The sequence below is a fragment of the Podarcis tiliguerta genome (assembly GCF_965153285.1).
Source record: "Podarcis tiliguerta genome assembly, chromosome: Z".
NCBI classification, from domain to species: domain Eukaryota; kingdom Metazoa; phylum Chordata; class Lepidosauria; order Squamata; family Lacertidae; genus Podarcis; species Podarcis tiliguerta.
The window spans coordinates 11,065,515-11,082,873 of record NC_139553.1 but is presented as its reverse complement, the minus strand read 5'-3'; the positions used below and the strand labels follow the sequence as shown (position 1 = coordinate 11,082,873).

At 45.7% G+C, this 17,359-nt stretch overlaps 1 protein-coding gene across 2 annotated transcripts in view; it reads left to right on the top strand.

Moving 5' to 3' along the window:
• LMX1B (LIM homeobox transcription factor 1 beta) overlaps positions 1-14,810 on the top strand; it is a 152,607-nt gene extending 137,797 nt beyond the window's left edge. Inside the window, exons 3-8 of one of the 2 annotated variants that reach the window (XM_083423901.1) lie at positions 1,260-1,492; positions 3,165-3,343; positions 4,268-4,345; positions 6,554-6,620; positions 10,248-10,388; positions 13,845-14,810. In XM_083423901.1, coding sequence (XP_083280027.1) covers positions 1,260-1,492; positions 3,165-3,343; positions 4,268-4,345; positions 6,554-6,620; positions 10,248-10,388; positions 13,845-14,002 — 856 coding nt within the window. In that variant the 3' untranslated portion in view covers positions 14,003-14,810. Of the gene's footprint in view, positions 1-1,259; positions 1,493-3,164; positions 3,344-4,267; positions 4,346-6,553; positions 6,621-10,247; positions 10,410-13,844 lie in introns of both variants that reach the window. The other variant, XM_083423900.1, reaches the window with a different exon arrangement.
• Positions 14,811-17,359: the final 2,549 nt, after the last annotated feature.

Sequence of the window (17,359 nt, the reverse complement as noted above, 5' to 3'; positions counted from 1 at the left end):
GGGGAGGGAGGATGGAAGCAGAAGTATAATTTGTTGGCTCTGCCTCTCATTGGCTCAAACTCTGCCTATCATTTTACCTGTCATTTCATTCCACTCCAATAGCCTCAGTGGGCACCAGACACTACTGATTCTATGGTTGCATCAAGATAGTTTTATGAGGGGCTTCACCAAGGAGTTCCTATACAGTGCGAGAAAACTAAACACACACTGTACACACAGGGCCAGATTAAGACCTTTAGAGGCCCTATGCCCTGAAAAGATTGTGTAATTCAAAATATAAACAACACAAAGCCACAAAATAATATTTTATTGGTTACATTTCATCCTGCCTCTTATCTCAGTGATCAGAAAGAAAAACAGAAAAACAAACTATGCAATGCACAATGTTTTTTATGTTTATATGCATATGTAGATAAGGAAAAAAAAACAAAGTTCATATAACTCAGAAGAACATATAATTAATAAAGCATAGATTTATTGCAGCACATAACAGAATCTGATTTCCTTGCATTATTCCAATCTATGTTAGTAGATGATGTTTTTTTGGATAAAAATAAAAATCAATTTTTTTAAAAAAAATATCATTTTTTTGTGCCCTTGCTTTGCTGCTGCCCAAAGCCTCTTGAGTAATCCAGTGCTGTGTATCCAACACAGTGTCTTAGGCCTGTCTCTTGGAATAGAGGTTCCAAGCCATTCTACTCCTCGTTTTCCCTTGATTTTGCTGAGTACCCTCCATATGTTTTGATGACCTCTTTGGAGGAAGAGCAAGGCATAAATGCAATACATTTTTAAAAAAAAATGTATTTTGAATCCTACACATGACTTAGATTGCAGCTTTGGGGGGTTCTGTTCTCAGCAAAAATAATTGCAATGCTTAAAATGTATGTGAGCACTGCAGAATGCACATGCAGGGTGTCATATAATCTTCTACAAGGAAATTCATGCCAGGAGATTTTCATTCCAGGTCTTCTCCTCTCTTGGAGGGTAAGCCTGTCAGTGGCTACTAGCAGCAATGGCTGTGCTCTTCTTCCATAGAGGCAGAAACGTTTCTGAATACCAATTGCTGGAACCTACAGGAGGGGAGAGGGTTCTTGTGCTGGGGTCCTGTTTCTGGGTTTCACACAGTCGTCTGATTGGGAGAAACAAGATGCTTGGCCCAGTCCATCAGGGCTCTTCTTATGTTCTGGAGTTCCAGTTTGGGATCCTGCTAGGAGCCTCGGCCTCGTGACCTGAGTATTCTCCCTTTCTTCCTCCGATAGGTTGTTTGCTGCAAAATGCAGTGGGTGCATGGAGAAGATTGCCCCAACAGAGTTTGTGATGAGGGCGCTGGAGTGTGTCTACCACTTGAGCTGCTTCTGCTGCTGTGTCTGTGAGCGGCAGCTGAGGAAGGGAGATGAATTTGTGCTGAAGGAGGGGCAGCTGCTCTGCAAGAGTGACTATGAAAAGGAGAAAGATTTGCTCAGCTCTGTCAGCCCTGATGACTCAGATTCAGGTGAGTCCTCTCAAATGGTGATCAGTCACGTGGCTAGGTAATTTCAATCTCTGGAACGAACAAGCAAAGTTCCTCCCTTTCTTTCCCTTTGGACGATAATGAGAGCCAGTGTAGTGTAACTGATAGAGTGCCAGACCTGGGTTTGAATCCCCATGCTACCAGGAAGCTCACTTGATGATTTGTGGCCAATACCTGTATCACGGCCTGATTTACCTCACCGTATTGTTGTGAGGCAGGAGGAGAAGCAATGCCTACCATCTTGAGCTCCTTGGAGGAAAAAGTGGTATATAAATGAAAGAAAGAAATAATGTAGAGTTTGGGAACCTCAAGCCAGAGAGACAAATGTCTCTGGGAGTCTCCCCAGGCCAAGACTTTTCCCCAGCCACTTCACTAGATTTTCTCCACCTTATACTTGAGTGCTTTGACTTGGCTGGAATATGTCCTCTGAACTGTGATTATGTATCTCAACTGACCAGCTAGATTGATGTACCTTTGAAAGAAGAGTTTGGATTTGATATCCCGCTTTATCACTACCCTAAGGAGTCTCAAAACGGCTCACATTCTCCTTTCCCTTCCTCCCCCACAACAAACACTCTGTGAGGTGAGTGAGGCTGAGAGACTTCAGAGAAGTGTGACTGGCCCAAGGTCACCCAGCAGCAGCATGTGGAGGAGCGGAGACGCGAACCCGGTTCACCAGATTACGAGTCTACCGCTCTTAACCACTACATCACGCTGGCTCTCTTGACCGTAGTCTGCTGTAGAAAAGTCAAAGGCACATCTCTCTCTGCCCTCTTCCCCCCTCTGGCCACACCCACCATTGGTATGAACCCCCCCCCCAAATGTTGCTCATGAGAGAATGCGGCCCCAGGCTACAAAAGGTTCCCCTGTGGCAATATGTATTACTTCAAAATTTGATGAGTTAGAAATGCTTAAATTGGGGAGCCCTCCTGTTTATGCTGCTGAGTAGGGTTCCAGACAACTGCCCCAAAGTTCTACGTTAATGGTGCTCCTCAGTGGGTAAATGAAGTGTGTCACAAAATAGCTGAAGTACTTTCCTGCCACTCAGAAAGCTGGAATATGGCACCTGGAGCCAAAAGTTATTACTAGATTATTAATAGTTAAATCTGAAAGGGAGACATATGAGACATATGTACAACTCTCCTTCAGAATAGGGTAACAACCAGCTAAAGTTCCTATTGCCTGCAAGCCTTATTCCTAGTCTTCCCTTGGGATATGGGTGGAGGTGGTTTTTTTTCAGCCTGAGGCCCACATTCCCCTTACCAGGGCCACATTCCAGTGGTGGGAGGAGACAGAGACAAGAGTGGGTGGAGAAACAAATGTAGATGCTATCTTTATATGTCATGCTAGTTTCTTCACAATCCCCTTTCTTTACAAGCAGGAGGAATTATCAGAGTTCATAGACAATATTCAAGCCAGGCAAAAGTATTGAGGATGTGATGGAGGGCAAGTGAGTGGCATAGTGTAAGGAGAGTTCTGAGGGCCAGGTAGAGGGCTGCGTTTGATCCCTGGTCCTGAGGTTCTTCACCAATGCCTTGAAGCACCTGGCTGGTCACTAGGAGAAACCTGATGCTAACTGGATGGACCTGTGGTGGTCCTGTGTGGGCTGAGCGGCCATGTATTTTAATTTGTTCCATTTGCAATTGACCAATAGTTAAAAGTGATGATGAGGATGGGGATGTGAAACCGACCAAAGGACAAGCAAACCCAGGGAAGGGTGGAGACGACGGGAAGGACCCAAGGAGACCAAAGCGGCCGCGGACGATACTCACAACACAGCAGAGGAGAGCTTTCAAAGCTTCATTTGAAGTATCTTCCAAGCCTTGTAGGAAGGTAGGCTGTCATTGTTCAAACACCACCATTCACAATCTGATTCTGTACCATGGTTGTGGCAAAATCATACACCTCAACTGGCATCTTCAGCTAAAAGAATTGTACATTTAGGGTCAGCCCAACCATTAGGTAGAATGAGGCGGATAAGGCAGCAGGTGCAGCCCTAACTGAGCTTGCAGTGATTATGGCAGTGATTGGCAGTGATTATGGCTGCTTACACACCATGCATTGAAAGCACATACAAAGCATATGGCTCTACACTACAAAAAAGCTATAGTTTACCGCTCACAGAGCTACAATTCCCAGCACTCATATCAAACCACAGTTCCCAGGATTATTTGAGGGAAACTGTGTACTTTAAATTTGTGGTGTGTACATGTTGTGGACTTCTTTCCACTTTGAAGTCTGCAAACATAAAACTATTCCTGCCTCTAGGTCCTTTGTGACTTTGGATGGCTTCCAAATGGACAACTTCCCCATTTTCTGCAGAAGCCAAACTTTTTGACAGTTCATTTTTGTAAGAAATCAATTTCCAGGAAGAATGTTTGTGAACATTCCATTACATCACACTCACTCAGCCAATCCGTGCCAGGAACCTCTCTACCAAAAAGCACAATACAATATGGACATTGACATGGCGAAGTTAGCACTGCCAATTCTTTGTAGGTCCAAAGACTGTAGACACACACAGAGAAAAATAAAATTGATTCTGCATTATTTGACTCATTGAACTCTCATCTCCTCTTCTGTCTCATTAACTTCACCATCTCTACAATCTTAGCATTGAACCTGTTATTTATTCTTCTGGATGTCCCTGCAGTTTCTTGGAAATGCAAGGCTCAGAGAATTTAGGCATTTTGTTTGATTGCAGCAACTTTCCATTTCAGCTCCACAACTTATTTCACCTTTTTACCTTTGTTGCAGGTTAGGGAGACACTAGCAGCTGAAACAGGCCTCAGTGTCAGAGTTGTCCAGGTGTGGTTTCAGAATCAAAGAGCAAAGGTAAGGTCCTGCCTACCAATAAGACAGAACGGGTTCTAACCAACCAAGTCCAACTCAGTGTAGACCCACTTAAAATTAATGGACCTACCCTGGTCTTACCTATTAACTTAAGTGGGCCTGCTCTGACTAGGATTAATATTGGCTACAACCCAGGAGCTGAAGTGGAGCTCAGAAATGCTCTCTTTAATTTAATTTTTATTCAAGATGGAACATTTTGCCAATCTTATCCAACCACTTTAGGTTTCCCACGGATCCCTCTGAAGATCTGTCACACATTTGCATCTAATTTCATTTTGGGTCATGGTTTGTTGACAACCCTAACTGTGGTGAAGAGATTTGGCTTTCCATCAGAAGGAGGGGAGCACATAGACTATGCAAACCCTCCAGCATTCTGCCAAATAAAATCAAGGGGGGGGGTTATGTGGGGCAAATTATGCTTAGTCACAACCTGAAGGGATGAGAAAAGAAAGAGGCCCCCCCCCAATGCAACAGAGAACTTAAGCACTCTGCATGGTGTTGTTATTAAGCCAGGCTGCAGCATGCTGACGGGAGGGCAAGAAAACATTTCCCTGTGTGGGTTAGAGTTAGGGGGTCCAAGAGTGAAGGTACATGTGGGGAAGGAGGGGGGGACGCTTCTTCCTTTCCTACAGCAAACTTACGAGAGAGAGAGAGAATGGGGGGCCGCGACAGAAGACACACCTCCCGAAAGAAAACAAAACCACAACAGGAGGCGCAGGGCAGGAGGGACTCAAAATGGCCGCCTTTCCGGAGCGACGCTGGGATTCTTTCCGCCGTGCTCCTCTCCCTTCTTGATGCCTCAGCCGCTTTCTAACTCGCCACCTTCCCCTCCCATGCAGGGGGGGAGGGAGGGGCCGACACAGTGGCGTGTGAGGAAGGAAGCACTCACGGTAGTGGGTAACACTGCCATATGTGACCTCAGCAAGCTGGCTCGACTACTAATTCTGCTGTTGTTGTTGTTGTTGCTGCTGCTGCTGCTGCTGCTGCTGTTGTTGCCACCTCCTCCTTCCGCCCAGAGATGCACGACTCTACTGTGCAACCACGTGACCATCGCCCGGATTTCTCTCCCCCTCCCCTCTCCCTCTCCCCTCACACCTTGAGAAATGCAAGTTCGCACACATGCTCTTTTCACCCTTCCTTCTTGTCATCACCACAAGGTCCTTCACTGCCTCTTTTGGTGCTGCGCTCTCGCAGGAGCCACAGCACCAAAAAATGGGACATTCCAGAATCCAATCAGAAGCTGAGATAGCTTCTGTAATTTCAGGATGTCCCGAGAAAATCGGGACGGTTGAGGGGTATGGGATATGGCGATCAAGCATAATAGATATTACAGGATTAGGAGGGGGAGAAGTGGAGGACAGGAAGTACAAGTGACTTGTGCATCCTTCTTTGTTGTACTTCCTGTGTCATACCCTGAGCAGTCCCTGCTTAACTTTTCCCAAAGTGAGAAGCAAAAGCTCCATAAGTAGAAATAGTTCAGGGGTTGGTAGTCAGAGTGGGTAGGTAGCGAAATATGTGAATTCAAGTTAAGACACTACATTGGCCGTATTTATTTATTTTAATTGGTCTAGTATGAGGAGTAACACTGGATACATAGGAAGAGGAACAGTGAATCACATCTATTGCCTCTCCTAGGACCGCCCCAGACTGGTGTGCTGGTTTTTGGTTTTTTTAAGGGGGAATTCTGCAAAATGCAATTGACACCACAATTTTACATTAGTCCACACACAATTCCACTTTATTTGTTGTTGTGCAATGCTTCCCCAATGTCACTGCATTACTGCCTGCTAGAGGGACACTCTTGCACTACTAGAGATGGTGGCTATGTTCTACCTCCACTGTCAGAGGCATCATGCCTCTGAATACCAGTAGCTGGGAATTGCAAGTGAGCAGAGTGCAGTTGCGCTCATGTCCTTCTTTCAGGCTTCCCACAGGAACCTGGTCAGCCACTATGAGAACAGGATGATGCACTAAAAGGCCATTGGCCTGACCCTGCAGGGCTCTTCTTATGTTCTACCTTCACTGTCAGAGTAGTATGCCTCTGTATGCCCGTTGCTGGAAACAGCAGGAGGGGAGAGTGTTGTTGCACTCAGGTCCTTCTTGCAGGCTTCCCACAGGCATCTAATTCAGCCAGTGTGAGAATTTGATTGATGTGCCCCTGTTTAGTCCTGATTTTCCTTTCTTCCTCAGATGAAGAAATTGGCCCGAAGGCATCAACAGCAGCAGGAGCAGCAGAATTCACAGCGACTAGGTCAAGGTGAAACCACAGTGGTGACGTGGATGGGATCCTTGGGGTTGATGATGGCATTTGGGGGTTATGGCCTTTTTTCCAGTTCCATTGCATCATTTCTGATTTGGGTGGCCAGCCCAATGCAGAATATTCAAGGTGTGAACCCAGGATATGCTTACACACAAACAAAAAGAGTGAAAGGCTTTTGACCACAGAAGCTTGAGTACTGGGTATATACCCTGCAAGTTGCAGCCAAACTGAAAGAAAGAAAGAAAGAAAGAAAGAAAGAAAGAAAGAAAGAAACAGATAGACAGACTGACATAGGTAGAATAATTGTACTTTTCCTAGGAGGACTATACCATTCTGGAATGCAGAGGGAGGATTACCTAAGCTGAATGCTCTGCCATGTTGTGTCTTGTTTTTAAACCCTCTAAACATAGGGAAAGAGGGGAATACATTTACAGAAAAGACTCAGTGAGCATCAGCACTGTTTTTTTCTGGGGGTACCCAGGGTACGCAGTACCGGCACCTCCCCCCACATGTTAAAAGTGTGGCACTTACTGTAACAACTTCATGGTGAGTACTGGCACCTTTTTTCTTAAAAAAAAAAGCACTGGTGAGCATAAGAGAATTTTGCCTATGCCCCACCCCCCCAGCCCTACCCTGCCCTGCTGAGTTGATTCTCCCCTGTGAATGTTTCCTCCACCCATAGTTTCCCAAAGTCAGGCTGATCATTGGGCTTGGAGCCCAGCTTGGCAGGGGGACCCAGGTTAAAAACAGCCTGGAGGATATTTCCGAGGAATAATTGGCAGGTGAAAGAAGCACCTTTCTCACCCTTCCCTTGGATTACTAATCATGCTTCGCATATGTGCATGTTCAAAGCATCCCATATACATTGTTTTAATCCTTATACCACCCATGTAACATAGTCCTCTGCACCTTAGCCCCGTATTGAATACTGGAGGCAGGGGGTGGCTGATACATGTCTGATGCTCACTACTGATTGACACCACTTTTTGAAATATTAAGCATGCTTCTAAGTGAAATAAAATAAAATAGTAAGTTCCTAGCAGAGACAAGATTTGAATCAGACTTGAACTTCACGTTTATAGGTATCATGGAAGATAAACCTTCTAGCCACCACGACTACCTTCTGCCTCCACTGTCAGTGGCAATAGGAATATCAGTTGCTGGGAATTATTTGGGGAGAGAACTCTTGAGCTTGCCATCGGCATGTGGTTGGCCACAGCCATCAGGTTGGCCACTGGGAGAACAGGACACCAGACTAGATTGGGCCTCTGGCCTGAAACAGCAGCCAGGCTCTTCAAATGTTCAAAATATGGCTCTTGTTAAAAGCTAGTTAAGAACATAAGAAGAACCCTGCTGTATCAAGCCAATAGTTCATCTAGTCCTGTTTCCTGTTCTCCCAGTGGCCAACCAGATTCCTGCGGGAAATCAGCAAGCAGGACCATATCACAAGAGCATTCTCCTCTCCTGTGGCTTCCAGCAATTGATATTTAGAAGCATACAGCCTCTGACTATGGAGGCAGAGCACAGCCATAAATCTATACATTGCTTGATTATAAAACAAACAAACAACGACCAGAAGAAAACCCAACAACAACTCAAAGCAATGATGGCTAGTTTCCAAGCTGGACTTTGAAATGAGGAGAAGAAGGGCCCCAACCGGCTAGACCTCTTGGCAATTACACCCCCACATTGCTGCTCCTTCGCCATCCCATTAGCATGGTGTTCTTATCTGTTCTTGCCGCTCCGGCACCCAGTGGCGCCAGTTCGGGCTGGCACACTGCTGTGGCAAGGACTGGACAAAACAGGAGTCTCCACCCCAAACCACTTGCAACACTCAGGATAGGATGTGCAACCCCAAAGCACTGCATATGGATGAGCGATGCAACAGTCTTCATCACCTGTCTGGCATTGCATCATGTCGGAGTAGACAGCCTGGGATCGTGGGAGTGAATTTCAAGGAAACAATTAGCTACTTCTCGTTCCACCCTGGCAGAAACAAATAGCTCCTTTCAAACAATATCTGATAGAAATGAAGGAACTCTGGGCTCGTGGTTGGGGAGGATGAGGAGAAGGGGCTGTGAGTCAGGACTATTCTGCAGCAGGTGTCAAATCAAATCCAGATCCTAGACTGTTCAAAAATAAATTTTGTGTGTGTGCGTGTGGAATGCAGCAGCAAAAGACTTAGGGCTCACCTATGCTGCACATTGGCTTGATACCAATTTAATAGGGATAGCTTCCCCCAAAGAATCTTAGTAGCTGGAGTTTGGAGAGGATACTGAAAATTGTATTGCAAATCTATGGTGTGATCACAATTGGAATAGGGTGTGATTTTTTTGGTCGCCCCAGCTCAAATAGGATAGTGTAGTGTAGAGTTGGAAAAGTTCAGAAAAGGGCAACCAAAATGATCAAAGGGGGTGGAGAAGGAAAGGTTGCAACATTTGGGACTTTTTAGTTTAGAGAAAAGGCAAGTAAGAGATGAAATGACAGAAGTTTGTAGATTATGCATGCCATGGAAAAAATAAGAGAGAGAGAGAGAGAGAGAGAGAGAGAGAGAGAGAAGATTCCCCCCCTCCCCCCAGTGCTGGAACTCATCATGGGCATCTATTGAAGCTGAGTGTTGGAAGATCCAGCAGTACATAGTTAAACTATGGAACTCACTCCCACAGGAGGCAGTAATAGCCACTACTTTGGATGGCTTTAAAAGAGGATTGGATACATTCATGGAGGACAAGGCTAGTTCTGTGCCTCCATGATCAGAGGCATTAATGCTTCTGAATGCCAGTTTCATGAAGCCACAGGAGGAGAAAGTGGTCTTGTCTTTGGGTCCTACATGTTGGTTCCCCCCAGGCATCTGGATGGGCCCTGTGAGAACAGGATGCTGAACTAGATGGCAGTGTACCGTATTTTCCACTCTATAGGACGCACCGGACCATAGGACGCACCTTGCTTTAGAGGGGGAGAACAAGGGGGAAAAATCCTCCCCCTCTCTGCTCAGGGCCCCTTCAGCGAAGCGGCAGGAGAAACAGAGCCCCTTCCATTTCTCCTCCCACTTGGCTGAAGAGTCTTGCTCTCCCGGCTTCAGCAAAAGGAACCCGAAGCCTGCGGAGCGCAGCAGGAACTCGCGCTGCGCTTCAGGTGGCTATCCTTGAAGCCTGGAGAGCAAGAGGGATCGGTGCGCACTGACTCCTCTCGCTCTCCAGGCTTCAGCAAAAGCAACGCGAAGCCTCAGGAGCACGGAGGGAGCGCTCCCTCTGCGCTTCGGAGGCTTTGCATTGCTATCGCTGAAGCCAAGGAGCCTGCATTTGCTCCATAGGACGCACACACATTTCCCCTTAATTTTTGGAGGGGGAAAAGTGTGTCCTATAGAGCAAAAAATATGGTATTTCCTGAAAATGTGAACACTGTTATCCCCTTTCCCTGCAGTCAATCCCTTCCAATCACTGGACTACAGAGGGTGGTGCTTCATGGTGATGAAAATGTTTGCGGTGCTTGCCCCCTCCCCCCCTTTTTAAACTCAGCCCCAAATGGAAAGAAAACAGGGGCAGCTTCAAAGGCCGAGAGCACTGTAATTTCAGCAATCTCACAGGAGGAGCTTTAGATGAAGTCAGTTGTCTTTCTTTGCAGAAGTGATGTCCAACCGAATGGAGGGGATGATGACCTCTTATACACCGCTTGCACCGCCACAGCAGCAGATTGTAGCGATGGATCAGAGCAGCTATGCCACTGACCCCTTCCAGCAAGGTCTCACACCACCACAAATGCCAGGTGACCACATGAACCCCTATGGTAAGACTCACTGGGAACCAGCTGCTGTTGGCATGTCCAAGGTAGAACATGGAAGCTTCGGTCTAGGATTCCCAAGCCCACACTCTTGAGAGGTCTCCCTGTCATTCTTCAGGGTGGAAAGCCCTGGGAGCAACTTGATTCAGATGTTAAGATTAGATGTCATTTGTATCCAAGGCATCGTTTTGGTCTTCTTCTGGAGGAAATAGAGTTCCTTCCACCAGGGTCCAAAACAAGCAAAGAGGGAAGATGAGTCTCCATTGAGCCTCTGGAAGCCTCTACTTTCTGTTCTGCTTGTGCTGGACTCTACCAGAAAGACATCTGCTCCTTTATATAGTATTTCAAAGCAATGGCATTTCTGAATGAAGAATTATGAGCCCTTTCAAGCTCCATCATACTTCTAGTAATGCCACTGGAAATGTAGTAGGCTCTGAATTCTTCCCTTAACTTCCCATCCGCCCTTACCCTCCTCACCCAAAACTCCCCTAAATCTTCTTAGCTGGCCGGCAGAAGCCACACAAAGATACCAGGGCCCTCCTTAACTCTCTAGCTCAGGTTTTTGGGTTGCCACTATGATAGTGATCTAAATGTCAGGGATCTTGGGAAATATAATTTCTTCTGGAAGGAAAAACAAAAAACCAAGGCAGGCAGGAGGAATCTTCCTGCTGTCACTGCTGTCACCACAGCCCTTGTGCCTGTATTAACTGGTTTTTAAAACTAGCCCAGCAGCTTGCAAAATGGTTTGAAAGCTGGCCATTTGCTTCTGGAGATGGTCCAGACTTGAACATTATTAGCTGTTTTACCTTTGACATCACAATGCCCTACTTATGTGATATATTGTCAATCCAGCATTCCTAGTAGGTCTCATGGGGATTTGGGGCATGCCTATAATATTTGCTTAAACTGTAACTCTCTGATGGAGGCCTTGGGATCTTCAGCTCTGTGAGGGAGGGGACCATGGGATATTCTCCAGAGAATTCTTTTCACCTCCCCCAAACTCTGCTTCCCAGGATTCATGGCAGTGGCAGACTTTGGGGTCTCAAATTCCGTGGTGCCCTGTTTGATGCCAGAATTCAGCCCTCCCCACTTCTCATGCTTTCTTCTAAATATTAGTTGAGGTGTCCCTGGTAGCACCCCCAAGCCTCTTCACCCAGTGCAACCAAACCGGTCTCACTCCCCTAAATCTGCCTCTGTTCATGGGAAGGAGACAATGAAGCCATGGCAGCTAAACTGGTATGAAGCCAACCAAAGTATGTAGTCTAGATGCTTGCTTCATATTCTAAGGAGGCAGAAAAGAACCCAGCACCCTCAATAACCTGTCTCTCCACTACCTCATCGTGAGGAATGCAAAGTCAGATGTGGTTTTGGCAGAAGGCTGAGTTATCACCTTGCTTATACAATTCCTTAGCAATGCAAATTGATGTGCAGACCTTATCTCCTCAATCGTCACACAACAACAGTGTGTGGGGTGTAACATTTAAGATTCCCAATCAGGAGATGAAGGATTTGTGGTTGGAAGATCGCGACAGATCCGAGGCCACCTAGTCAGTCTGTGGGACTGAGCAGGCACCTGCTGTTCTATATTCTACACTGAGTCCACCAGGCCACATACTGCTGGTAAAATAATGACTCTTGCCTTGATGGATCAGACCAAAGGCTCATCTAGTCCAGAAAGCTATCTCCTGCCACAGTGGAGGAACTGTGTGTTAAACTGGTAGGGAGGTCACAGGGTGGACTGAAGAGTGGGCAGCTTCCATTAATGGAGCGAGTGAGCAAAAGCTTTGCTCTTCTCCCAGTTCCATATTTGCCATTGACACCATTTGATACCGCCATTCCTGGGAGCCACAGTTTCCTGGGATGGAATGCAGAATCTCTTCTCTGTGACCAAACAGCTTCCCACAGATTGTTTACTCATGTCAGTTAGAAAAGGAACTTTCTTTTTTTGATTTTTCTTTTCTTTTTAAAGCCCTTCCTAAATGCTGCAGACTGCAATGCAAAGAAGTCCTTGGCAAATCCTCACCTCTTCTCCACCCTCGCAATGCAGTCACTAAACTCTGCAGTGATTAGGAGCCCAAAGAAATAAAGCTTTGGAGTTGCTGTCAAATGTTAGTGCCACTCAGAGCCAACCCATTGAAAATAATGGATGGGACTAACTTAGACTCACCGGGCTGGGTTTAATTAATCCAGTACACTAGCGGAAGCCAGTGCAAGTACTCACACTAGTGCAATATCCCTTTCCCCACCTTTCCCACCGTGTCCCCCTGCACCTCCCCTAAATCCTTTGCCAGGACTGTACCAATCCAGACTGCTTGTCTGGAATGCTGAAGAAAATTAGCCTGAGAGGGAGCAGGGTTTTAGGCTAGCTTTCTCCCTAATGGGCTCCATTGCTACATACAGGGAGAATTTTCGCTGTGTTTGCTCAGACATGAGATTTCCTCCACCTACAGTGATATAGCACATGAAAAATAACACTGGTTACACTGGTTTCCACAAGAGGGGCAGCTGCCTCCCTCTTTACGGTGGATGAATCTCCAGACACCTGGCTTTCATTTTGTTTTTAATGAGTTAGACTGAATTCACGTAGCAGTTTATTCTGTTTCCCGGATGTTTCAATAATTGTCAATTTCCACATTATACTGTATTTACTCGAGTCTAATGTGCCATCGAATCTAATGCACAGCTCAATTTTCAGAACCTTGAAACAAAAAAAGTATTTGCTGGCGAATGTAAATGTGCCATCGAATCTAATGCACACCTTCATTTTCGCAAAAAAAAAAAAAAAAAATTGGTCAAAAAAGGTGAGCACTAGGTTTGAGTAAATACGGCATTTGAGCTTTCATACAACATAAAACACTTCTCAAAATACAGTGGAACGTAGCACAAGTTTAGCACTCATTTCCATGTTATTTGCAAATAACACGGGGAATGAGTGCTAAACTTGCCATATTATGTGGCAGCGCCAGAAGTACCGTACTTCTTACATTTCATGAAAGCTCAAATACAAGGTGGGAAACTGTTAGGGGAATGTCAGATTAAACTGCCCTGTGAATTCAGCCAAAGTTTCTAGCATTTTTAGAACTTTTACTCACCCTGTCCACCAAAAATTCCTGCAGATGCCCCCAGCCACGCCCATGGGAAAATAGCAATGAGAAGGAGAAAGGGAGAGAGGAGGGGAATTAGCATGTCAGGCTGCCCTTGGCATACTCATGTTCTGCAAAAGGGGTATTTTTCATGTAGGGCAGCAATAAAGCATGAGATTTCCCTCCAAATGCAGTGTGAGGTGGCATGGCTCAAGAAAATCCATATCACGTTATTCTGCTGTGTGTGCAGATGGGCTTCCATTGCATGAGGTGATAAGGGAACCCCAGGTCTCTTTCTCTGAGTGAGCAATTCAGCGTGTACTAATGTGCTTGTGTTGCTGTTTTTTGTGCCTCACAGGGAATGACTCGATTTTCCACGACATCGACAGTGATACCTCTCTAACTAGCTTGAGCGACTGTTTCCTGGCCTCCTCAGAAGTAAACTCCATGCAGGCCAGGGTTGGAAACCCAATTGACAGGCTGTACTCTATGCAGAGTTCTTATTTTGCCTCATGAAATTCAAGGGAAAACAAGGGGGAACCCTGAAAAGAATGCCCATCTTCACAGATGACTCCCCAAACCCTCACGTGCCCCCTGATTTCTCAGCTCAGACTCTTACAGCCATATTTTCCTCAGCTCTACCTTCATGCTGACTTCAGGCTCTGTGACAACAGGAGTGTTAAATTAAGAGAGACTTTCATTTTTTTAAAAAAATGAAATTTCAAGGCTGCTGCCAGATCATCCACAGAAAAAATAAATAAATATCATGGCACTAGCATTGAGCTCAGGAGGAACATGGCAACGCCCAACCACATGGCATCAACAGCCCTCCATTTTGATTCCGCCATCGCAAAGGAAAGCAAGATGAACACCATGAAACCTATTAACCTTTTGGAGCCTCTCTCAGATGCCTGGAGCCACCAACATCACCGCCATTTTGAGGGGGGGTATTGACCCATGCAGCAAAAAAGGTCGGAGAAACATGTTAGTTGTGGACCAACAGCCAACCGGACTGTGAGACCTTTTCCTGTACCAGTGGCTCCCAAGCAAATAGTTCCTCTTTCCTGCGTTCCACGTCCCCTTTTCCTTCCCCGCCCCATAAAAGCCCATAGACTGGTACATTAGTTTATAGCCTTTGTACTGTATGAAACTGGGCGAGAGAAAGGGCAGGGGGGAGATGAGTAGCTGGTGAAAAGTAAGACTGTGGAGAGAGACAAAGAGCGAAGGCTCATGTCATAATGATAGTATTTTAAATAAATGACGAAGTAGATGCATGAGTTAGTGGGGAGGGTTTCATTTAGATTAGTAGTAACATTTTGTTTTTTAACAAAAATGAGCAAAAGGTTCTTACGAGACACACAGTTTCATTTAACTTCATTTACTGATATGAGCACAAAACATTAGGGTGGGTGTTCTTTATTTTTAAAAAATGTAATATAACTCATTCTCAAATTCTCCACTTTCCTCCCCCCCCCACTCATGTGATTGGCAGGCATCTGTTGGGTGATCCTTATGTTTATATCTACTTGTCCCAATTTGGGTTAATTAGGAAGGTCTGAGAAAGAGAGAGAAATCTGTCATGTCCCTTGGGACCCTCCTGAAATGTCAGTCGAGTCACTGTAGAAAAAGCAATGCTGGGGGGGGGGGTTGTAGTTCAGTGTCGGAGCATCTGCTTTGCATGCAGAAGGTCTCAGGTTCCCTGGCATCTCTAGACAGCTGGGGAAAGCTCCTGTGTGAAATCCTGGAGATCAGTGACCAATCAGACTGGATGGTACTGAGTTAGATGGGCCAATAGCAGCTTCCTATGTCCTCATCTTTGTTCCTATGGCTTTTCCCCAAGCCCTTACTCAGCCTTAATGAACTCCAATCGTTCAGTTACTCCAGATTCACATGGACCTATAGATAGCTGAAACTCAGGCTTCAGCATCTGCAATACAAGCTTATGCATGTTCGCTCAGAAATCAGTCCCACTGCTATATTTGATTCATTGGTTAGATCGGGGATGGGGAAACCTATGGCCCTCTGTTTGTTGGACTACAGTTCCCATCATTCCTGAGCACTGACCCTGTGAGCTAGGGGCTGATGAGAGTTGGAGTCCAACAACATCTGGAGGACCACAGATCCCCCATCCCTGAATCTATTAAAACTGGTTGGATCAATGAAAAATGCACCCTTGATTAATCAGGTTGCAGGTAACAGCTTTAATTTGTTAAATTATTTTTAATAAGTTAACAAAAAAAAAACCAACCACCCAGCAGGTAATGTGATATCTTATTGGAAGCATTCCTTCCATGTATATCAGAGAGGAAAGAATACTTCTTCTCAGATGTGGTGTCTGCTTTGCTGGATGTGTGTGTTATGAAAAAAAACACCAAAGGGTGTTTCCTTCTTGAACCAATCAACGTTTTTCCTCATATGCATATTTCTGCATATTTTATTTATTAATTGATTCTTTAGCTGCTACCATTCATTGACTACGGTAATATTTCTCTTAGTGGACTACAGCCCTAGTTGAATGCTGCCTACTGAAAGAGGACTTGGTAGAGCCAAAAACAAATGAACCAATTCAAACCCTACACAGAATGGAGGAAGGGTCCCAAATGTTACTGTGGTCTTGACCGATTCCCCTTTAATCGTAGCACTTTTAAATGAATCTGAAAACAGCAATGAAAGCTATCCTTTAGTTGTTGCTATAATGAGAAAGAACATGAGAATGGGCTCACTGATGAAGACCAGTTAGTGTTTTCCGGCAGTGGTGTGGAAAGTAGGACACCCAACAGGAGGTAGATCTAGAACCAATGGCAAAGAGAATCGCCTCCTGACAGGCTGTAAGTCAGTAATCAGGCCAGTGGGGATGCCCAAGGGCAGACTCAGGTTAATGGGGCAGCACCCCTTTTGCCCAAATAAACCAGCCTCTACTGGGCCCCAAGCTGTTGGATTATCTGGTGGTGGCAAGACAACTATTTACATTTTTCTGCAATGCCACCGAAGCAATGTTGCATCAGGAATGGGAATTTAAAATGGACGGTGGATGGTGGAGCCAGGTTATCCATGGTCATACATGCTCAGAGAGTGGCTGTGTTGGTATCTTGCAGCAAAACCCCCTTCCCACACCTTTATTGTATTGTGGCATGAAAATGTCATGAGCATGGCCAGGAGTCGAGGGAGAGGGGAGTTACAGGGACTGCCACACACACCTCTTACTCATTCAAGAACCCAACAACATAGGAGCCCTCATGTTAGCTATCCCTACATGCAAACGGACAGAAGGCCTACAAAGGCTGTTTTCGCATCATACATTTAAAACACTATGATACAATTTTAAACAGTCACAGCTTCCCAGAATGAATTCTGAGAGCTGTAGCTCATTAATGGTGCTGACCACTATTCCCCTCCCAAAGCTCCAATTCCCAGTTTTGCCCAAAGAGAGATTGACTCTTAAACCACTCTGGGCACTGTCATTCTGTGAGGGGAGTGGGGGGCAGGTCTCCTAACTGTCAGCATCCTGGGCAAACTACAGCTCCCAGAATTCTTTAGGTGAAGGCAGAATGCATGAACAGCAGAGCCAGAGCCAATAACAAGGAAGAACCAATGGCAGGTGGAGCCGATTAATTCTAGTTTTGTTGCCACAAAACTCCCTGGTGAGTTCCACAAGGGCAACCTTGAGACAAAGGAAGAGGAGGAAATTGACAAGCAATGCCAATGGAGGGCAGGCAGGTGGAGGGGCTGGCTAAGGGCAGACAGAGGTGGGTGTGGCAGTGTCCCATCCCATTCCAGCCTGCACTTCATCAAACATTGTGCTGCTCTCCTAAGCTTTCTATGGAAGTCACTGAGAATGAAGCAGCCCTGAGTTCTGTCTCTTGGTAACACAAA